A 23,578-nucleotide genomic window follows, 5' to 3' on the forward strand; every position below is an offset into this window, starting at 1 on the left:
ATGTGCTGCAACTACCGAAGCTCATGCGCCTAGAGCCCATGCTCCGCAACAAGAGAAGCCACGGCAACGAGAAGCCCGCGCACCACAACGAAGAATGGCCCCCACTCACCTCACCACAACTAAAAAGAAAGCCTGGGCACAGCAAAAAAGACCCAACACAGCCAATAAAAAAATAAATAAATTTATTTTAAAAAATAAAATAAAATAAATAGAAATCAAAACGGTGCGAAGTCATTTACCGTCTCACAAAATCCCTGATCTATGCTAACCCTTCAGAACTGTCAAGTGTAAGGATAAAGCCTGGCTCCTCCCACTGCCACCATCCCCCAGCTCTAGGGTGGGCAGCTCCTCTTTAGGAAACTTCCTCCCAAGCTCACAGGTGACACACCTCTTTTCAAGCCCGAGGGAAACATGCTTTCTGATTGGACACATCCAGTAGCCCGTTTCTAACCTTCTTTAGGTCGATTGGTTACAAGCTCTCCCTCTCTTCTAATCAGACCGCTACTTCGGAGAGCGCTTGCGTCCCACGTCCCCCAGTGGGACGAGGGAGCCCTGTGATTGGCTCTCCTTGTATGAGCGACAACAGACACACTCTATGGGCGCAAAGGCTCGGCTGCCCTGCTGGGTGCTGTGCGGCGCCGAGGGCTGTACGGGAGCTGACCCGGGCAGCCCGGGCGGGAGTCTTGCTCGGTGCCCCCCACCCCGCGCGCCGCCCGCACCATGGCCGCCCCGCCGCAGCTGCGGACTCTGCTTCTTGCGATCAACGCCCTGTTGCGCAAGCGCCGCTACCACACAGCGTTGGCAGTGCTTAAGGGCTTTCGGAACGGGGCCGTGTGAGTGGGGCCGTGGGACCGGGGGGCCGGGCAGGGGCTGAAGGACCGGTCTGGTGGGGTCGGAGAAACGGGTTCCCGGGCCGGCGCCGCCGCGCTGTGCGCCCCTGCGCAGCCCGAGTGTGTCTCTAGGTCTGGGTGTCCACTGTCGCCACTGGATTTTGAGCTCCGAGCGCCTTCTGAGCCGGGGCTCCCACGACGCTATTTCTGGGTCCTCCGTGCTTTGCATCCTGGCCCTCTTGCCTTGAGTATCTCCCATGCGAACCCCTGTATCCCTTCATTTGGGCCCAGTTTACCACCTCCCGTCGCTGTGTGCCCTTGGACCTGTCTGGCTTCAGTGGCCCCGTCCGGACAGTGGGAAACTGGACGGTGACATCTAGCAAGCCGGCGGCCCTACCTCCTTGTACTCCCGCCATTAAGCTGCCCGTGGGCTTTCCTCCAGCTTCTCACTCCTCTTTTTTTTTCTTTTTTTTTTCACTTTTTTTTAAGCTCTTTATTGGAATATAATTGCTTTACACTCTTGTACCAGCTTTTGAGGTACACCAAAGTGAATCAGCTGTATTTATACATATATCCCCATATCCCCTCCCTCCCACGACTCCCTTCCGTTCTCCCTGTCCTGGCCCTCTTCACTCCTCTTTTGTAAGTCCTTCCTGGCACTGGGTGTTGTTTCCAACCCGGCCATCAGACCTGCAGAAGAGGCCTTGGGGTCGTTTCCCCTGGCTGGTTCCAAGTCGGGAGCTCAGCTTCCTTTATGGTTTTTTTTTTTATATATATATAAATTTTTTAAATTATTGGCTGTGTTGGGTCTTCCTGGCTGCGTGCGGGCTTTCTCTAGTTGAGATGAGTGGGGGCTATTCTTCGTTGAGGTGTGCTGGCTTCTCATTGCAGTGGCTTCTCTTGTTGAGGAGCATGGGCTCTAGGCACGCGAGCGCAGTAGTTGTGGCGCACGGGCTCAGTAGTTGTGGTGCAAGGGCTTAGTTGCTCCGAGGCATGTGGGATCTTCCCAGGCCAGGGATCCAACCCATGTTCCCTGCATTGGCAGGCGGATTCTTAACCACTGCACCACCAGTGAAGTCCCTCAGCTTCTTTTAAACTTCATGCATAACAGCTATCATTTATTGAGAGCCTACTGTGCCAGAACTTGGGGACACATCAGAAAACAAACCAAAGATCTGCATGCTCTTGGAGGTGGCATAGCATGGCATGGTGGTGGAGATGTGACTGCCTTGTTTTAAATCTTGGTACCCCTTACCTGCGTGATGTTGAGGAAGACATTTAGGCTTTCTAAGCCTCAATTTCTATAAAATGGGGCTGATAATAGTACTTATACTGTCAGAGGATTGAGTCAATATGTGTGAAATGCTTAGCACAGTGTCTGGTATATATGTAACTGTTGGCTTCTGTAATTATTGTCACATTCACGTGAATGTCTGCCTGACTCCCTCCTTCACCATCTGACACTAAGTAGTTCATTTACGTATCCTGTTTTTCCAGTCTGTCTTTCTCACTGGAAAGTGAGCTTCATAGTGATGCCCAAAATCATGGCTCTCTGTGCTCCGATGCCAAACAAAAATACATAGAGATTTGGAGGAAAAGAAGGAGAAGCTTTATTCTTTGCCAGGCAAAAGGGAAACACTGCTGGCTAGCGCAAGAACTGTGTCCCCCTCCTCTGGGTGATAGGGCAAGGTTATACAGGTGGGACTCATGGTCTGTGGTTGGCGATAAGGCTCAAAGTAATTAGGGTCTTGCATTTTGCCGAGACCAGCTTGGCGACTCGAGGTGAGTGACGGGTGCCGCAAGCTTAAAGAAAACACAGACACAGATTTAAGAGAAAGACGGGACCGGGGGACTCAAGACCTCTAGGATGAAGAGCCTTGCTGATTGATCCCACTTTGCTTTTATTGAGTTCTTGGCATAGCCTAAGGGTCTAACGCCTCCAGTTTAGTCCCATAAACAAGGCTATCTTTGAAATAAACACACAAAGGCCCTCACAGGACTGGGGCAATGATCTTTGTTTGCCTCCTGAGTTCGATTTGAGCAGGTGTGGATCTGAGCAGGGTGCAGATTTGAGCTGGGCGTGGAGAGCAAAGCAGCCCTGGGGGCAGGAGACCTCTCTCGAAGGATTAGGGGTCTGTGCCCCACCCCTGTTGGCCCCTCTGCGACTGTGCCTGTCTTAGGTTGTTCCTCCCCTGAGAAATCTTACCCATCTCTGGCTAACCAGCCATCCTCCAGGGCCAAACAGGGTGATATGAGGTGTGCAAGTGAGAAAGGGGCTGCGCCCCCAGAGAGGGTCAATGTTCTGTTTCCACAGTAGCCTATGCCCCCATAGTCTCCACGCCCAGCACCCTTAGCTCCTCCACTGCTCAAGCAGGACATTCTGCATCCAGTCACTTGGCCCACATACTTTAATTACTTTTAGTAACATTTACAAGGTTTCAGAAAGACTTCTGAATGTCTTCCCACAGCATTTCTCTTCTTCTTGCATTATTTCAAAACTGTCACAGCTGGCATCAGGCAGCCCAGTAACTGGGTCCCTTTGTCTCTGGGTTATTGGCCCACAACCTTGTTTCTTAAATGCAGAATGCTACAAGGGAGTGCAGGGAGTGTAACACCAGGTGCAGGATGCAATTCATGCAGGATCAGAGGATGTTAGGGGCAGGATGTAATTCACACAGAGTTAGGGAGTAATAGGTGCAGGATGTAATTCACATAGTGTCAGAGAGAGTTAAAGGTTAGCTCTGTGAAGGACAAATCTAGTTATAGACACCACAGATTAGTAACAGTTAAAATAAAACTAGGATTGGGACTTCCCTGGTGGTGCAGTGGTTAAGACACTGTGCTCCCAATGCAGGGTGCCTGGGTTTGATCCCTGGTCAGGGAACTAGATCCCACATGCATGCCGCAACTAAGAGTTCACATGCCACAACTAAGGAACATGCTTTCTGCAACTAAGGAGCCTGCTGCAGCTAAGACCTGGCACAACCAAATAAATAAAATTTTAAAAATAAAAATAAAACTGGGATTAACTCTTTCGGGCCTGTTTATGCTGTTTCCTCAGCCTGTTCATTGTTACTTTCCTTGTCTATCAGAAAAGTCTCATTTCTATTTTTGCTGTAACAATGGAGACAGAAGTTTTAATCTGTTTTGTTCCTTGGTATATTCCTAGTACTTGGTACATAATAGGCTCTCAAATATTTACTGAATGAATGAATAAATGTGCAAGGTGGGAATTGCCACTGTCCCCATTTTCTGGATAAGAAGACTGTGGCTCAGAGAGGAAGATTCATTGCTCATGGTTATGTCACTTAGGGTCAGAGCCAGGACTCAAACCCAAGGATACCTGATTTCAACGTCAGGCTCTTGGCTTCCATGGGCACCCAGAGTCAGGGAGAAGGTGGTTCCGCCTGGGTCTGGCCAGATCATATCAGTCATGCTTTGGTGTGACCAGGGTCCACCCCACCCCGGTCACACTGAGAGAACATCAGTGGCCCAGGCCCACCTGTAAGGACTTGGAGCCAAAGTCGGGAGACTGATGATTAAACTACCATGGCGATACCACGTGATCAGGAATGTTTTACAGAGGAGGTGATGGTGCTGTTTTGAAGGCTGAGTTGGAATTTGCTGGGGATTATAAGGGCATCCCAGGCAGAGGGAATGATTTGAACAAAGGCCTGGAGATGGAAAAGAATGTGCTGTTTGTCAAGAGAGGCCATCGATTCAGACTTGGATGACTGAGACGTATGAACTGTGTAAAATGTAACTCATTTTGATGCTCCGCTCCTAAATATATCAATGTGCATCTCCAAAAATAACAGTATTTTCCAGTATGGCTAAATGATCATGATTACATTTAAGAAATTAATCATGGACTTCCCAGGTGGCGCAGTGGTTGAGAATCCGCCTGCCAATGCAGGGGACGTGGGTTCGAGCCCTGCTCTGGGAAGATATCACATGCCACAGAGCAACGAAGCCCGTGCACCACAACTATTGAGCCTGTGCTCTAGAGCCCGTGAGCCACAACTGTTGAGCCTGTGTGCCTCAACTACTGAAGCCCACACGCCTAGAGCCCATGTTCTGTAACAAGAGAAGCCACTGCAATGAGAAGCCCTCGCACCGCCATGAAGAGTAGCCCCCGCTCTCAGCAACTAGAGAAAGCCCTTGTGCAGCAACGAAGACCCAACGCAGCCAATAAATAAATAAAATAAATAAATAAAATTTATTAAAAAACAAGAAATTAATCATACTCCTATAATGTTGACAGCTGTTCAATTGAGAGACAGATTGTCCTTGTCGTCCCCCAAATGTCCTCTGTAGCAAGTTTGTCTAGATCAGGATTTTCCAGGATATCACACTGCACCTGCATATCCTTTAAATCTTTTTGAATCCGGGGCACCCCGTTTTTCAGGACACAGGGTGATCCTGTGAGTGGAAGTAACTGGCTCCCGCCCCAGTTTGAGGACTCTGGGTAGGGAGCCTAGCAGATGGAGGGGTTAGGGGCATTGTTCCGCTTGCCTCTGGGGTATAAGGAAGGGCCCTTTTAGCTCTGGCCGGCTGGAGGGGGCTGAGAACCTGTTTATGCAGGGGAAAGAGACATGACTTTGGAAGAGGTGGGGCAGAGAGCTTGCTGGGGCCAGGAGGAGGGTCCTGCCCACTGCTAGGCAGCGAGAAAATAAGCCATTCAGTATGGCCACCACTACAGGAACACTGCTGTCACTTGTTCACAGTTTTTAATTTGATTTTTTAAAAAACTAGGTAGCATATTCACAAAAGGGTTAAAAAGTTAGAACTTTTTAGGAATTTACACACCTTGCTCTAACCGAGCATTAGAGCACATATAGAGCTGCCTCGTTCTTGTATAGCTGTGTGGTGTTCCACTGACTGCTGGGTCCGTTGTTTGTTTACCCAGGAGCCCCCTGTGGATGGACACAGGTTTGCTCCCAGCCTTTTCCTATTTCAAATAAGCCTCACAGATACTCATGGGACAGCAGTATGGGGCTCATGACCGTTGTCTCAAGGAGGCTGCCAACGATTTTTAGACCTTGTATCCCGGTAAGATCGGGGCCAGACAGCCAGAGAACTTGGTGGGGTGAGGAGTCCAATAAAGAAGAAAAAAAAGGCAGAGACACTTACATTGGTTGAATTAGGAACCTTTCCATGTGCTATGCCCTTAACTGCCAGAAGCAACTCTGAAATGGAAAATACTTTTTACTGATGGGAGAAGGGAGGCTCAGAGATGTTGAATGATTTGTCGAAGTTTATACAGCAAAGCAGGGCAGGGCTTTGGCACCAAATATTATTTCCTGTGTACTACCCACTTTGGTTTGTGTCTTTTTGTGTTTGGCTGCACCGCGTGGCATGCAGGGTCTTAGTTCCCCCGCCAGGGATTGAACCCACGCCCCCTGCATTGGAAGCATGGAGTCTTCCACTGGACCACCTGGGAAGTCCCTGTGCTACCAACTTTGAACCCAGATCTAACTTGAAAGCCAGCATTATTTTCCCTTCCAAAATGATGATAGGATTAGGGATGCGGAGGGGGCACAGGGAGTCAAAGAGAGAGCTCAGAAAGAAACTGTGATGCAGTGGTGCCGTAGTAACTGTTTTCTTTTGTTTCTACAGCTATGGAGCCAAAATCCGGGCCCCTCATGCACTGGTCATGACCTTTCTCTTCCGGAGTGGCAGGTACCTATATCCCCTCTGCGCCCCCCTCAAACTGGGAGAGAATATGGTCAACCCTCAGTGCTAGTACTGTTGCAGTAGCTTCCTAGCTGGGTCTAACCTGTCCACACCACCACTTCCTAAATCACAAGTCTGATTCTGTTATCCCATCTTGAAAATTCCCGTGGCTCCTCACTGTCCTCCGGGGAAGCCCAGCTACCAGGTGTGGCCTTCAAGGCCCTCTGCAGCCTGACCTCAGGGGCATCCCCCCTACCTGTCCAAGTAAACCCCAGGGAGCCCTTGGCACTAAGACTCGCTGCCAATCATTCACATGCCACATGTGGTCCCACCTCCTTACATTTCTCATGCAGCACCCCCACCAGGAATGCCCTTTCCTCTTCCACCCCACCTTTATTTACTTCCTAGCAACCCGTACCAGTTCTCTGAGGATCACTTTCTCAGGAAAACTGTCCAAGACCTACCTTCTACCCTTGTTCAGACTTCGTGGCCTTCCTCTGATCTCCCATAACTTCCCGCAGGGCACATCTCAGAAATCACCTTGTGGTCTAGTTTTTAATGTATGTAGCCTCATCTGGAGCTTATAAGAGTCACATGTGAACAGCCTACTGCTCAAATCCAGCCTGCAAGAGATTTTTCTTTTTCTTTTTTTTTGGCTGCGCTGCAAGGCATGCGGGATTTTAGTTCCCTCACCAGGGATCAAACTTGCATCCCCCACAGTGGGAGAAACATGGAGTCTTAACCACTGGACCACCAGGGAAGTCCCTGCAGGATCTTTTCTTTATGGATTTTTCCTTTTTTAAATTTATTTTTGTTTTAGTTTTTGTCCTCCAAATCATTTTTTTAAATCAAACTCAGTAAAATTTTTTAAAGGTTTTATTTATTTTATTTTATTTTTATGTATTTATTTTTTGTCTGAGTTGGGTCTTCGTTGCTGTGCACAGGCTTTCTCTAGTTGTGGTGAGCAGGGGCTACTCTTACTTATGGTACACGGGCTTCTCAATGCAGTGGCTTCTCTTGTTACAGAGCACGGGCTCTAGGCATGCAGCTTCAGTAGTTGCAGCACACAGGCTCAGTAGTTGTGGCTCGCAGGCTTAGTTGCTCCATGGCATATGGGATCTTCCTGGACCAGGGGTTGAACCCATGTCCCCTGCAGTGGCAGGCAGATTCTTAACCACTACGTGACCAGGGAAGCCCCATTCAGTAAATATTTATTGAGCATGTGCCAGACACTGTTTTTAGGTGCTGGGGATACAGCTGTGAAAAAAACAGAGAATGATCACTTCCCTTGTAAAGCTTGCATTCTAGCAAGGGGTAGTGGAAAATAAACATAATAAGGAAAGTATATAGTATGTTAGAAGATCGTATGGGCTATGGGAAAGAAATATTAGAGCACAGAAAGAGGGAAAAGGGATCCAGAGTGCTGGGGGAGTGACAGGTTGCAGAACGAAATAGGGAAGCCCTCAGCGAGAAAGTGACATTCAAGTAAAGACTTGAAGGAGATGGAAGAGTTGGCCAAGTAGGTATCAAGGGAGAGTGTTCCAGGCCAAGGGAACAAGCAGTGCAAAAGCCGTGAGACGGGATCCTGCCTGGTGAGTTTGAGGAGGCTGGAGGAGAGGGATTACAGGGGAGAGAGCAAAGAGAGGAAGGCCGCAGGGGAAACCTGGGTCGGTCCTGTCCAGCTTTAGGTCGTAGAGAGGAGTTTGACTTTTCCTTTAAGTGAAACAGGAAATTGTGGTAAGAATTTGCATAGGGACATGCCACTATTTGACTTATCTTTTAATAGTGAGAGAGTAAAGAGCTTGCTGCTGGGGCCCATGGGCAGAACTGGATGTGAAGTAGGCAGTGGTGGCAGTCATCCAGGTGAGCAACTCTGGTGGCCCAGACCTTGATGGTGGCAGTGGAGGTGATGAGAAGTGTTCAGATTCTAGAAACACTTTGAAGGCAGGATTAGTGCCAACACTTGAAAAATGGGAAATCCAGCTTGCCTTAGAACCGGCAGTGCTGGGCCCACGTTCCTATGGGGTGAGAACCAGCTGACTCCTGGCTGTTCCCACTCACCTGGCCAACTCTCACAGATCCCAGTGGACACAGTTCAAGGTCCTCCCCCGGCCTTGAGGGTGCTTGTGTTTGCGGGCCCTGAACTGATCTCCCAGAGTACACTCCGTTCCTCTCCCTGGTTCTCCTCACTGCCCCCTAGTGGTTTGTTTTTTAATTAATTAATTTATTTATTTATTGGCTGCATTGGGTCTTTGTTGCTGCGCATGGGCTTTCTTTCGTTTTGGTAAGCGGGGCTACTCTTCCTTGCAGTGCGCGGGCTTCTCATTGCGGTGGCTTCTCATTGCGGTGGCTTCTCTTGTTGTGGAGCATGGGCTCTAGGTGCGCAGGCTTCAGTAATTGTGGCACGTGGGCTCAGTAGTTGTGGCTCATGGGCTCTAGAGTGCAGGCGCAATAGTTGTGGCGCACGGGCTTAGTTGCTCCGTGGCATGTGGGATCTTCCTGTACCAGGGATTGAATCTTTGTCCCCTGCATTGGCAGGTGAATTCTTAACCACTGTGCCACCAGGGAGGTCTCCCCCAGTGGTTTTTAAAAGATAAATCAAATCGCCTGTCCTACTTAAATGCTCACGTCTCTCAGGATAAAGACAAAACTTAGCATGGCCCCACCTCTCCTCCACAGCCTTTGCCCCACATATTTTCTGCTCAGACCTTAAAGGTACTCACTCATTCATTTCTTCACATATACACTCCAAAAATAAAAAATTTTATTGAGCATCTGCTACGTGCCAGGCCTTGTTCTGGGAGCTGAGGATGCACAAGCCAGATGTAGACACCACGCTCTGGTGGCTTTCACTGGGGTGGGGTGGAGGTGGGGGGAGATAATAAACAAGCATATAGATGTCAGATGGTGATAAGAGCTGTAAAGAAGAAGAAAAGTTGGATAAGGGAACAGAATGCGATGGGCGTTCTTTTATGTGGAGTGGTCAGGGAAGACCTCTCAGAGGAGGTGGTGTGGAGTCAGGGTCGGAATCAAGTGAAGCAGCAGCCCCAAGGACGTGGAGTGTAGAGGCCTGGAGTTGAATGAGCATCAGCCTGTGAGCTCCTTGCCCGGTGGGTGACTGCCTTGGGGGTGGCTGGGCCGGCACTCACGGTGGCTCCCTGTGTTTGTGCAGCCTCCGGGAGAAGCTGTGGGCCATCCTGCAGGGCACATACACCCACTCCCGGAACCTGGCCAGCTTTGTGTTCACCTACAAGGTGCTCTGTGCCCTGCAGTCCCACCTCCAGGGTGAGACCTACCAGGCGCACTCATTCGTGGCTGCCTTCATCGGGGGCTTCCTGGTATTTGGAAACAATAATAACATCAACAGCCAGGTAAAGGTCCTCTCCTGGGATGAGGGTTGGGAGGGGGTTGGGGAGGTGGGACAGGATTCAGGTATAGAGTTGGGGGTGGCAGTCAGAGCAGACGAGCTCTTGGCTGTCTTCCACGTCTGAGGGTCTGTGGTTCACCAGTCCCTGTGTGACCTTGGGAAGGTCACTTCCCCCTCAGTTTCCCCCTCTCTTAACTAGGCGCCTTGTTGGAATCCCATGGTTCCCAAAATCAGTGTGTGTGTAGCTCTCTGGGGCAAAGACTTAAACATAACAAAATTAAAAAAAAACCCAAAACATCACTCTGCAGTAAAGTGAGAAAAAAAAATGACCCTGGAGTAAGGTTTTCATAAAATGAAACTTACTACATTCAAAGAATTATCTCTTATTCTGTAACTTGCCCTTTTTTCTGGGTTAAAATTCTGTTTTTTAATGAGATGATGATGGAACTAAATGCTAATTGTTGCTGCTGCTACTGTGTTAGCATCCTTCTTGGGCAATATGAAAATTTGGCAGTCTTTCTAATTTGCCTCCCTCAAATTTCTTAACTATTCTTAAATTATGAAAATAATACTTTATTTTCACATTTTAAATAATGCAAACTAAGCACCCCCTATGTGCCTGGCACACTTCTGTTAAAATTAGAAAATAAACTGACAAGAAAGTCCCTGTCCCCCTCCAACTGTCCAGCCACTGTCCAGAGAGAATAGTTGATTTACAATGTGTTAGTTTCTGCTGTACAGCAAAGTGAATCAGTTATATATACACATATAGACAGTCACTTTACCTGTGTCTTGCGTAGCCTTTCAGAACTTGTCAGTGTACGTAGCAGGAGTTTTCCACCAGTGAGATCATACGAGGTTTGTTTGTTTTTTTTTTTTTTCATGTAACAATGTATCTTGGAGGCCTCTCTTGTCATCTTGTCAGTCCCTTATTCTTTATAACATCAGCAGAGCTCTCTGCTGACGGGATGGACCGGCATTGATTTCACAGTCTCCTCTGGGTGGACCTTTAGGGGCTCCTTCGCCTTTGGCCATCACACACACACTGCAGTCTACATCTTTGTTCAGACGTCTTCCTGCACTTGTGTCAGTCTGTCCGTAAGTTCCTAGACATGGAATTGTGGAGTCTATGGATATGAGCATTTTGCATTTTGGGAAAATTTCCTCAGTTTTGTTTTTTTGATAGAAATTTCACTTGTCTATAAACTTCCAAAGTCTAGGAATCCTGGACACACCCATCTCCTTCCCCCTTCCCTCCTTTCTCTGACCGCTGGCAACAGCTGCTCTGACCTCCATTTCAGAAATGTCATTTCAAAAATGTTATATGATAGACATTTGTGCAAAGAAGATGGCCATCAGGCACATGAAAAGATACTCAACATCACTCATTATTAGAGAAACGCAAATCAAAACTATAGTGAGGTATCACCTCACACCAGTCAGAATGGCCATCATCAAAAAGTCTACAAATAATAAATGCTGGAGAGGGTGTGGAGAAAAGGGAACCCTCCTACACTGTTGGTGGGAATGTAAGTTGGTGCAGCCACTATGGAGAACAATATGGAGCTTCCTTAAAAAAGTAAAAACAGAGTTACCATATGATCCAGCAATCCCACTCCTGGGCAGTATATCTGGAAAAGACGAAGACTCTAATTTGAAAAGACATGCACTCCAGTGTTCATAGCAGCACTATTTATAAGCCATGGAAGCAACCTAAACATCTGTCGACAGATGAATGGATAAAGAAGATGTGGTATGTATAAACAATGGAATATTAGCCATAAAAAAGAATGAAATAACGCCATTTATAGCCACATGAATGGACCTAGAGATTATCATGCTAAGTGAAATATGTCAGACAGAGAAAGGCAAATATCATATGATTTCACTTATATGTGGAATCTAAAAAAATGGTACAAATGAGCTTATTTACAAAACAGAAACAGACTCACAGGCATAGGAAACAAACATATGGTTACCAAAGGAGAAAGGGTGGGGGAGGCATAAATTAGGAGTTTGGGGTAAACGGATACACACTACTATACACAAAAGAGATAAACAGCAAGGACCTTCTGTATAGCACAGGGAACTATATTCAATATCTTGGAATAACCTTTAATGGAAAAGCATCTGAAAAAGAATATACATACATGTATGTGTGTGTGTATGTGTAGCTGAATCACTTTGCTGTACACCTGAAACAAACACAACATTGTAAATCAACTATGCTTCAATTTTAAAAAAATGTTATATAAATGGAGTCATTATAGTATGTAACCTCTGAGGATTGGCTGTTTTCACTCAGCATCATTTCCTGGCAATTCATCCAAGTGACTGTATGCATTAGCTGTTCGTTCCTTTCCATCGCTGAGTAGTGTTCCATGTTATGGATGTACCTGCTGAAGGACATCTGGGTTGTCTCCAGCTTTTGGCTAGTAGGCATGCAGCTGCTCAGAACATTCTTGTCCATGTTTTTGGTGAACGTAAGTTTTCACTTCTGGGATAGATACCCAGGAGTGCAATTGCTGGGTCACATGGTACATACATACTTAGTTTTATAAGAAACCACCAGTGTATTTCCAGAGCGATTGTACTATTTTACATTCCTATCAGGAATATACGTGTGATCCCGTTTCTTCACATCCTAGCTGGCATGTAGTTTATTACATTTCAGATTTTAAACATTTTGATAGGTGTGTAGTGCTATCTCATTGTGGTTTTTTGGGGTTTTGTGGGTTTTTTTTTAAGATTTTATTTATTATTTATTCATTTATTTATTTATTGGCTGTAGTGGCTCTTCACTGCTGCGCGAGGGCTTTCTCTAGTTGTGGTGAGCTGGGGCTACTCTTCGTTGCAGTGCGTGGGCTTCTCATTGTGGTGGCTTCTCTTGTTGTGGAGCATGGGCTCTAGGTGCTCAGGCTTCAGTAGTTGTGGCAGGCAGCCTCCGTAGTTGTGGCACACGGGCTTAGTTGCTCCGAGGCATGTGGGATCTTCCCAGACCAGGGATCGAACCTGTGTCCCCGCATTGGCAGGCGGATTCTTAACCACTGTGGCACCAGGGAAGTCCCTCCCATTGTGGTTTTCATTTGCATTTCCCTGATGGCTAATGAAGTTGAACCTTTTTACATGTGCCTATTTTCCTTCTGTGTAAATTCTTCAGTGAAATATCTGTTCGTGTCTTTTGCCCATTTTCTAACTGTCTTGTTTCTTTTTTTCACTGTTGAGTTTTGAGAGTTCCCGAAAATATATTCCAGATACTAGTCTTTGTCAGATATGTGTTTGTAAATATTTTCTCCCAGTCTGTAGCTTTTCTTTTCAACCTCTTCATGTGGGCTTTCACGACTGAAAAATTTTGAGTTTTGATGAAATCCAATTCATTAACTTTTTTCTTTTGTGGGTTGTGTTTTTTGTTGTCAAGCTACCTTTTAGTTTTGAGCCGTGTTAATATGTTCATTTTTCAAAATTTTTAATGAAAAAGAATAATAGACATAAATAGTAATATTTAAATGCCTGCTACATATCATTTCAAATCACCTTGCACACAGGTGGCGCCCCAGGGCGTGGGGAGGGGCAGAAGGTTCCCAGTGGCGTGGGCCCACCTATAACACCCTCCCCTCATCATTCCCTCCCTCAGATCAACATGTACCTGCTCTCACGCCTCCTGTTTGCCCTGTGCCGCCTGGGCGTGGAGAAGGGCTACGTCCCCAAACCCAGGCAGGACCCATTTCCGTTGTTCTCCGGGCTGGTGTGGGGGCTGGTGCTGTGGCTCTTCGAGTACCACCGGCCCATGCTGCAGCCCTCTCTGCAGTCCTCCATGACCTACCTGTACGAGGACAGCAACGTGTGGCACGACCTCTCGGACTTCCTCATCTATAACAAGAGGCGCCCCTCCAAGTAACTCGGCCCCAAGGTGCTCATGGCTCTTCCTGCACCCGAGTCACCTCTGGTGGTGTCAGCTCAAGATTGGCTCCGTCAGCGAATCATCCCAGAGGATCCTGCCTTTTCAAGATCTGGGATCTCAGACTCTAACGTTTATCACAAGCCCAGGGCTCCGGCTGCCGAAGTGAAAGCACTGATTTTCAAATCCCAGTAGGTTCTCTTGAATGGTGAGCAAGTCGTCAACGTCAGCCTGAGGAGCCCTGGGTGTGGTGACAGCTGTGCTGCTGACTCTACGAGACCAGGGAAAGTCACACCCCACCCTGGGCCTCGGGAGTCATCGAGCTCAGAGGAGGGCCCTGAAGTCTCTTTCTGGTGGGTATGTTTTCCAGCCGTTCTTCTGTAACAGAAGGCTCCTGATGGTGGGCAATGGGTAGCAAGTGCGTTTTTAGAAAATACTCAGTTCCTTGTCTTAGGTGTTCTATTGTAGCAGCTCTAGCGTTTCCACTGTCCAGTAGAAACACAATGTGAGTCATATACGTGACTGGAATTTTTTTAGTAGCCACATTTTTTAAAAAGTGGAGGGGATTCCCTGCCAATCCAGTGGTTAGGACTCCGAGCTTTCACTGCTGAGGGCGCAGGTTCAATCCCTGGTTGGGGAACCAAGATCCCACAAGCCAAGGTGTGCAGCCAGAAAGAAAGGAGAGGAAAAGCAGGTGAGATTAACCTTAATCATAACTTTTAACCCAATATTTCTAAAATATCATTTTAACATGTAATAAATGTAGAAATTAATGAGATATTTTACATTCTTTTTTCTTGTACTAAGTCATCAAAATCAGGTGTGTGTTTTACACTGACAGCATTTCTCAATTTGGACCAGTCACATTTCAAGGGCTTAGTAGCCACATGTGGCTAGTGGCTACTGTTTTGGATAGCACAGATATAGTATACTCTATCCTCGCAGAAAATTCTAGTGGACAGTGCAGATATAGAGCTAGAGGACATGGGTTTGGGTCCCTACTCCACCACTGTGTAACCTTGGGGAAGGTTCTTAACTTCTCAGAGCCTCAGTTTCTAGTAATGTGAGGATAATCATAGTCCAGTGGTGTCCACATTGGACTTGTGTAGCTATGATGGCTGCGTCTACTACTAATTACATCCATGTAGTGAGCTCCTACCTCCTCCTGGGTGCTTTGCACATATTATTTTTAATCCATCCAGAGACCTTGCAGGTACGTATTTTCATCTCCATTTCACAGATGTGGAAACTGAGGATCAGAGAAGAGAAGTAACTTGCCCAAGGTAATACAACTAATAGAATGACAGCCAAACCAGGGTTTGAACCCAGATCTATGTGATTTCAAAGCTCATGGTTTTTTTTCAGTGCCTTACTTTCAATTTAGAAACCTAAGGTATGCTGTGCAAATGTTAGCTAGTTATCGGGGTGCAAACTCAAATGCCTACAGGGGTCTGGCAAGTGGCATAAATGATAATGTTTTGGGTGCTGTGCAGTAGGGAGTGACGGGGACGTGGTGAACTGGAGACTCGTGTGCCAGACTGGTGTTTGAAAACCACCAAGCTGGACAAATCAAACAGGTCTCCGGGGGATTTGGTCCATGGGCCACCAGTTGAGTAGGCATACTTCAATCTTTTTATATTTTGAAAATTACTGGCAGAAATATCCATGAGTCACTGGAGATCCTTATTAAAATGCAGATTCTGATTCAGTGGGTTTGGGGTGGGGCCTGAGATTCTGTGTTTCTCATTGGCTCCTGGGTGCTGCTGCGGCTGCTTTTCTGAACTACACCTTGAGTCACAAGGTGCTAGTGAATGATATGGGGCCAACCAGTAACCCATGTGACAAAGGAGCAAACTAAGTCACAGAGCTGGTAGGTCATCGAGGTGGGATTCAGTCTGATTCTAACTGCCGTGTTCTCAGGCACGACGTTGTACTGCAGTCTTGGAAGGAGGTGATCTTGAAGGTCCCTTAGTTCACTCTGTGGAGGCTGAATGAGGTCTTGGGGTTATGGGTGGGGAGAGGGTGGCCATCAGCAAGTGGGTTTTAGAGCAGATGCTGGGGCGCCGCCCCTATATCCTGCCTCACCACTTCAGTGCACCCAGCCGCTCAGCTGCCACCTGGCTTTCTGCCTGAGGTCGCCTCACTTGCTCTTGGCACCTGCTTTGCCAGCCTGAGCAGCCCTGCAGTGCTGGAGGATTAGCACATCCTAGGAGCAGCCCCCAACCCGTGACGGGTGACCACCTCCACTCCTGCACCCCTCACCCAGTTATCACTTTACCACCTGGTGGGATAACTGAGGTGCCTGCTCCACACGGGCTCCCAGAACACCCCCAGCAGGGCTGAGCTCCAGCTGCTCACAGGGGTCACTTGTGTGATAACACCTCCTCTTTGTCTCCCTTCCTCACGCCCCTATCAGTGCTCCCTGGGACCACGTCCCACAGAAGCCACTTGCACGCAAGTCTTTGTCTTGAGGTCTGCTGCTGGGGGAACCCAAACCAAAACTGTCCTCCGGTGCAGCAAGTTGGGTGGCAGCATCAGTAGTGATTAAGGACATAAGCTGTGGAGCCAGGGTGTCTGGGCTCAGTTCTGGCCCCACTGGTTCCTTGCAAGTGACTTAACCATTCTGGGCCTCTGTTTTGTCATCTGTAAAATAAGCATTCTGATAGCACACACCTTGTAGGGTGGTCTGGAGGATTAAATGATACAACAGCATGTAAAGTAAGCACTTGATAAATGTTTGCTGTGGTTTCCAATGTATCATCCAAATGTAAAAGAAAGCATGGCCCTGGAGACTGTGGACACCCTGCTTTTAGCCTGTCCCACCCCACCCTCAGCTGAAGGTAAAAGCCCTGGCTGCCTGCCCTCCTGACGTCCCCCCATTGCCGCTGGGGGTTGGCCAGCTCCACCACCCACTGTCTCTGCTCTCTAAGAATAGGTTCCTCTCACAGATGGCATCTCTCTGGATCCTGCCAAAGCATCTGGTGCCTCCAACTGCTCACTCCAGGGAGGAAGGCGGTGTGGTCCTTGTGCAGGAGCAGAGCCCTGGCTCCTGGCAGGAGTCCTCACTCAGCTCCCTCCTAGCCAAGCCTCCATTTCTGCAAGACCTGGAAAAATGGGGATTGCCAGAGGGCCCTTGGCACATAGTAGGCGCTCCATAAATGCTAGTTCCTGAAACAGCACAGTGCTTTAACATGTGTTCATTAAGCACCTGTTACATTCCTATGACGTCTCTGACGTGCAAAGCTGTAAACAAAAATTTTTATTCAATAATGCATGCACATAGTACAAAACTTAAGTGGTACAAAAAGTGTATAACAGGGAAGAGTCAAGTTCCCCCTGAACCCCAGGTCCACCTACCTGCCCCCTCCCCAGCCAGGGGCGCCCCCGTCAGCACTTTCTACTACAGCCTTCCTGAGACATTCTCAGCACAACCACACATCTCTGTCTTCTAAGAAACTTTTACATTGCACTGTCATCTCAAGAACTCTTTGACATGTCCTCCTTGTCCTCTGCATGTTTGGTTTCTCTTTGATCAATAATTGGTATAGATTGGGGTTGCCATATATACATTACTAGTAAGAGAAAAAATATCAAATTGTACACTTTAAATATATGCAGTTTATTGTATGTCAGTTATATCTCAATAAAAGTTCTTAAAAAAAATAATCTGATATAAAAGTGAGTCCTGGAGTTCCCTGGCAGTCCAGTGGTTAGGACTCCATGCTTTCACTGCTGAGGGCATGGGTTCAATCCCTGATTGGGGAACTAAGATCCCGCAAGCAATGAGGCACGGCCAAAAAAAAAAAAAAAAAAAAAAAAGTTGATGTTAGTATCATTAAAAAAAAAAACTGAGTCCTTTCTTTGAGCCAGTTGCCGCCGCCCCCACAGCTCTACCCTCCAGTCCCCAGATATCTCGGGCAGATCAGCTTAAGGATGAACCACCCTAGGTGTCCTGAGCCTTGTCGTAGATGACGCCCAACACTCAGCTCCACTGAACTCTAAGTGAAAGGGGAAGGACAAAATTGAAGTGAATCTGCGGCCCTTCTGCCGCTCCACTCCCAAATTAGAGGTCGCCCAGGGAACCCACGTGAGAGCGGTGATTCACAGGCCGAGGTGCCAAGAAGCCGCCTCCTGTGGTGCTCACGGCTCCCGCCCTCCACATCGCAGGCTCCAGAAAGGATCCTGGAGATGGCATTTCTGTCCACATTGTTTGCTTCTCCCACTCCCGTGAGTGTGCTTTGTGTTTATGAGAATCAGGCTTTAAAACTGACACCCTCCTAAACCAGCACATCGTGCTGTGCTCCACCTCCTGGAGCCCGCAGTCTGTGACTTCAGATGGGTTACTTTCAGTGACAAATTAGAGGGTATTTATAAAAAGAAATGTTACACTTTTTTCCTCCCCTTGTCTTGTTCCAGATTCATAGGGATAGAGGGGGTCTTCTTTCAGCCTTGAAAAGCATTTTGGGTGAGAGGGTGTTCATTTTAACCAGAGGCCTCCTACAGGACTCACTCTTGGGAGCTGGAGGCCACAGGGGCCCAGCTAGAGGACAGAGGGAAAGGGAAAGCTGGGCTGTCTTCTGAGTATTGTTTTTTGAGGGCTCCCCGCTTTCTGTTACAGGCCTGTGTGCTCATGATTTCGTAAACAGGACAGGACCAGGCAGTACTGAAATGCAGGTTGTGGGGTCTCTGTCAGAAACCTTGCTCCTCCTGATTTTCTGGGTGCCCCTTTCAGCTTCTCGTGGGCTGGACTTCCACTGAGAGAGGGATCGAGGTCAGACCAGATCAGCTCTTTTTTTTTGGCCATGCTGCACGGCTTGTGGGACCTTAGTTGCCTGACCAGGGATTGAACCTGGGCTCCTGGCAGTGGAAGCACGTAGTCCTAACCACTGGACCACCAGCGAATTCCCCATATCAGCTCTTTTAAGACTCTTCTTTTTAGGGTGTCTTTTTTATGTGTGTCATGAGCCCTTTTGGCATCTGCTGAAGCCTATGGCCCCTTCTCAAGAATGCTGTTTTTAAAACCCATAAAATAAAATAGGATTACAAAAGACAACAATTATTGAATGTTGAAATAATTATCAAAATATTTTTCAGATTCATGATTTAGTAATATATGTTCCTTTTTTTTTTAACACATTAGATAACAAGATCTAGTGGCAGGTCCAGAACTACCACGATTTCACAGGTGTGATAAAGCGTAAACAGTATCTCAAGATCCCTGCGGCAGCTGTGATATGGAAATAGCTGTGGTTTCTCTTGATGATAAAGTCCCAGGTTGCTGCTAATTGGCCTCTGCTTTGTTGCCTACATTTAAAATTGAAGGAAATGTTACATGTCAGTTAGAGACTCGTGAAAATATGTAGGTGTAATTTTTTTTTTTTCTGTCCAAGTTCATGGAACTCGGGTTCATGGATCACAGATTCAGAGCTCCTGCCTGAGAGGGACCCTCCCAGCCTGACCCTGCAGCAGCTGACATTGTTTACCAAGCCCTGAACACAGGAAGAGTAAAAATAAAGGCTAATGTTGGCTGAGTTCTTGCTAGGTACTAGGCACCTGGTGATACTGGAGGCTAGGATTTAGCAATGAAAGAAGCCAGTTCCTGCTCACCTGGGACTTACTGTCCAGGGAGGGAAGACTGACAAATCCATCTTTTACAGATGCGGTCATTTCAGAGTGGTAGGTGCCAGGAAGTCAGTCGTACAGGCAGTGTAATAGAGTGACTTGGGAGGAGAATGGCAGGGTCTGTTTTCCAGAGAAGGGCTCTCTGAGGAGGTGCTGTTTGCTCTGAGACCTAAATGATGCGGAGAGAGCCATGCAAAGATGTAGAGGAAGGGTGTTCCCGGCGTAGGATCTGCAAAGTGCACACGCCCTGAGGGGGGAACAGCTGACAACATTCCAGGGCCTGGCAGGAGGTCCACATGGCTGGGACAGAGGGGCGGGGCTCGCTGGAGTGTCGGATCTGGAGCCCCAGAGGCTGGCAGGGGCCGTCAGGCAGGCTTTGTGGGCCAGAGTGAGGGGTTTGGGTTTTCTTTCTAAATGTGACAGGCCGCCTTTGGCAGGTTTAAGCACGAGAGTGATGTGATGTGATTTACATTTTGGAAAGATCCTTCTAGCTGTGTGTGGAGAACAGAATGTCGGGGGCCAGGCTGCCCGCAGGGATCCAGCGAAGAGGCCAGGCAGTGGTCCCAGTGGGAGACCATGGCAGCCGGGCCCCTGGTGGGGCTGCGGGGTCGACAGAAATGGGCAGATCTGGGGTGTCATTTCGAGAGCGACTCAGTGGCCCAGGGCTTTTTGGGGGTGGGGGTAAGAGACAGGGGTATAGCAAATGACACCCCCCCAGCTGAGAAACAGGCCCTGACCTTGCACCCCCTCGCCTCCCTCAGCCCCCTGCCGCCCTTCCCGGCCCCTGTGGGGGCAGCCGCCCGCCCACCGGGCCCCTGGCATGCGAGCTTCGCAGCTGGCCCGATTGTGGTTACTCCCTAGGGAGTCATGGGAACACACTCCCCCTGCCCCCTCCGCCCCCCTCCGCCCCCCTCTTCCCAGACAGGCCAGGCCCTAACAATGCCCCTCAGCCAGCCAGTGGCCTGGACACAATGCCCCTGTTTCGGTTCATTGCCAGCTCCAGGAGGCCTGCTGGGTTTCCTGGCCTGTTTGGCATATATATAACTCTGGCTTCCAGCAGGGATTTTTTTTGTTGTTTAAAAAAAAGGAGAGAGAGAGAGAATATCTCTGGCTCCTCCTCTTTGAATATCTTAATATATTATAAAAAGCCTTTCTCTTCTCATCCTGAGCTCGCCCTACTCCCCTCCTTGACTGCATTTGCCATGTGCCTGTCAACCCGGGGACCAAATGCAGGTCAGCAGGTGTTGGAGAGAAAACGAGAAAAAGAAAGAAAAGCGGCTCGCTCCACCATGGCCAGCCTCGAACGTGCTGGTGAGGCTGGAGGTGATGAGAGAACAGTGAGGGCCTCTGGGAGGCCCTGGGCCTGCACGTTTCGTCCACCTTATCTCCTGACTTCTCAGACGCCATCCAAGATGAGGCACAGCGTTATCTTGAGCCCCTAAGAAAAGAAAAGGGCGGCCTACTAAAAACGGACATGCCGTTGATTGTATGATGCACCTTAATTTCAGAGATGTTAAATGTGAAAAGAAAAGTCTGAGGGAGGACTTCCTTGAGGTGGTCCGGCGGTTAAGACTCTGCACGTCCACGGCAGGGGGCCCAGGTTCGATCCCTGGTCAGGGAACTCAGACTCCTGCGTGCCACGTGGTGCAGCCAAAAAGAAAAAAAGAAGTTTGAGAATCCGTGTAATATGGGATTGTCTCTTCTACACACTTCATTGCCCTCCAAATGTATTTTTCTCCCTGTCTCTGAGCCTAATAGAGTTTGGGAGGGATTGCTGCTTGAAAACTCTCCTGTTCTGGAGCCTCACGAGAATTTTTTTTCTTTTCTCTTTTGGAAAAATCGGGAGGAGATGTAGGCAAGCTGCTCCAGTGATTCATCCTTCATTCTTAGTAACAGCTGATATTTATTGAGGGCTCTCTGTGTGCCAGCTACTGCCCTAAGCCCTTTAATAACTCTGTTAATGTCCCGACAACCCTATCAGGTAAACACTGTTATCATTATTATTTCCATCCTCATTTTACAGATGAAACAACAGAGCCGCTCTGCTCTAAGGGCTCCCCACCCGCTCCCTTCCGCCACGGTCAGGGCAGACATAGCCACTGTATCTGGTTTTCTCCCCTCTCCTTGGAAAGGCATAATCCCTCCACAGAGGCCGGAGTGATGCAGAGAAAGGAAGAGGCACTGGGTGCACCTTGGGGAGGAGAGGGGGCCCCAGAGCGTGAACTCATGGAATAATGGGGGCTTGAGGGAAGAGAGGCTTGCTTATCGACCAGAGCCCTATCCATTTCCATTGACCTTGGACCCTCTGGTCCACCCCCACTGTACATATGGACTGGCTAACGGCCAAGGACGTGGCCAAGGCCACACAGACAGGCAGCTGGCTGGCTGGCAGTAAGCCCCGTGAATACCCACGTTCCCTACCCCTCCACGTCTACATCTTCTCTTTAGCTACCCACAAAGCAGAGGCGCTGTGCTGGTGCTGTAATAATGTCACTAATTTGATATATAGCATTTGCCGCTTAAAATTTTTTTTAACTAATTCATAATTCAGGAAAAAAATAATCTGGGCAAATTAAATCATACCTATGGGCCACTTTGCAAACTCTGCTTGTCTCGTTTTCTCATTTAAGCCTGACACCCATTCTGTCAAGGAGCCTGTGCCCCTTGTTCTATGGATAAGGCAAGCACAGCTCTTCATGGGGGTAAATCACTTCCCCATCTGGCCAAGCCACACGGTCGGGGTCGCAAGGCTTGCTGCTACGTTAGACGGCCTCCCGCATGGGTACAAGGCCTGTGTTCAGACACAGCCAGAACTGGCACAGTGACAGAACATCTCCAGGGACAGTAAACCGTCGAACAATTCAGTGTAGTGACAGGGGATCATTTAAGATGAACATAATGTTGCAGACATAAAACTCGCTACCTCCTTCTGCCAGAACTCAACAATGGATGTCTCTGTGCCCCTCAATAAAATTAAGTCACCACAGAATCATTTCTTCCAATTATGCATTCCTTATAATAATGGGATGTTCATGTTTGGAGATTTTTGGGTAAGCTATGAATGTATGTTTAGGGGAGGTGGTGTATATGGAATAAATAGCTTTGAACTATTTGTGTCGCTTGTCAAACTTCTTAATGAGCATATTGTGCAGATACATAGAGAGAATTCTGACCCTCCCGCTGGACTGTGAGCTCCAGGTGTCAGAGATGAGTGTTTTGCTTCAAGCTGTCTGCCCAGCACCTGGCACAATGTCTGACACGTAGTAGGTTGCTCAGTAAATATCTGTGGGTTGAATGAGTGAGCCTCAGAGGAAGTGAATTGACTTGGCGAAGGTCACAGAGACTCAGATTCCCGTTTACATCCACCTGAATTAGAAGCCCATGCTACCACTCCTCTACCATCCTGCCTCTTGGAAAGATGTCTTCAGGCGGAGGATCGTGGGCCCAGAAGCTTCCACCCCTTTGGACTCCTCTGGAGTAAGGAGTTGGTGAAGATGGTGATGGAGGTGAGCCACTATTCACCATAATACCTTTTGGAAACCACACATTGTAATCCTGATAGCCCCAAGCCTGGCTCTGGGGTTTTGACAGAGGGTGGTGGGTATGAAGGGCAGGCCCTGGGTTTTACAGTGGGAGACTCTTCAATTCTGCTGTGTGACCTTGAGTTGCAAGTGCTCCTTTCTGAGCCTCCTTCCTGCCACCATGTGGATAAAGAAGCTTCACTTATGAGATTATCAGGTTGAAAGGAGATCAGCAGTGGAAGTGGCTGCCTAGTAATTGTGGATTTTTTGGAAGCCTACCAGCCTGAGAGCTGTTGAGAACAGCTTATCAGGATCTGTCGGGCTTGAGGCCAAGAGGCTCTATCTGTCAGGCCTTTGCTGCTTTCAAGTGGGTATTAATAGATACAGAAGGCCCTTATCTCTTCCTGGATTTCACGCTGGGAATTCTGCTCTTCACTCCTTTTTGCTGTAGCAGGACAGGAGGGATTGTGGGAAGGAGGGCACCTGCTTCTGCCTGGGAGGTTGTGTACTTGAATACTTTGGGGAGGGCGGGGCTTTGAAAAACCCCTGGCTTTGGCCTCACGGAGGCTGAATAATAGCTTTCTCATCTGCTAGGTAAGCTCATGCCCTTTAGGTTTCAGTTTCCTCATAAAATGGGGCAGTAGTATCTGTCTTCCTTCTCCAG

General features: G+C 48.1%; 1 protein-coding gene across 3 annotated transcripts; it reads left to right on the forward strand.

Moving 5' to 3' along the window:
* The first annotated feature begins 553 nt into the window (after positions 1–553).
* PXMP4 (peroxisomal membrane protein 4) lies at positions 554–22,503 on the forward strand. 3 transcript variants are annotated; one of them, XR_009048433.1, is made up of 5 exons: positions 554–833; positions 6,450–6,512; positions 9,679–9,877; positions 13,508–18,956; positions 20,563–22,503. XR_009048433.1 is itself a non-coding variant. In XM_057702552.1 (4 exons), exons 1-4 carry the CDS (start codon positions 721–723, stop codon positions 13,769–13,771), a joined length of 639 nt encoding a protein of 212 aa, XP_057558535.1. In that variant the 5' UTR covers positions 554–720; the 3' UTR covers positions 13,772–22,503. The 3 variants fall into 3 exon arrangements, 2 of the variants coding, with proteins under 2 accessions (XP_057558535.1, XP_057558537.1); XM_057702552.1 differs by having other exon boundaries at positions 13,508–22,503; XM_057702554.1 differs by lacking the exon at positions 9,679–9,877 and having other exon boundaries at positions 13,508–22,503.
* The last annotated feature ends 1,075 nt before the right edge of the window (positions 22,504–23,578 follow it).

This window comes from Hippopotamus amphibius, chromosome 12 (assembly GCF_030028045.1).
Source record: "Hippopotamus amphibius kiboko isolate mHipAmp2 chromosome 12, mHipAmp2.hap2, whole genome shotgun sequence".
In the NCBI taxonomy this organism is placed as follows: Eukaryota; Metazoa; Chordata; class Mammalia; order Artiodactyla; family Hippopotamidae; genus Hippopotamus; species Hippopotamus amphibius.

Bases quoted from the DNA above. Each gene is read 5' to 3' on its own strand.
- PXMP4 (XM_057702552.1), top strand. From the start codon at position 721: ATGGCCGCCCCGCCGCAGCTGCGGACTCTGCTTCTTGCGATCAACGCC. The intron at 834-6,449 runs GTGAGTGGGGCC...TTGTTTCTACAG, and splicing joins GGCTTTCGGAACGGGGCCGT to CTATGGAGCCAAAATCCGGG. The intron at 9,878-13,507 runs GTAAAGGTCCTC...TCCCTCCCTCAG, and splicing joins ATAATAACATCAACAGCCAG to ATCAACATGTACCTGCTCTC.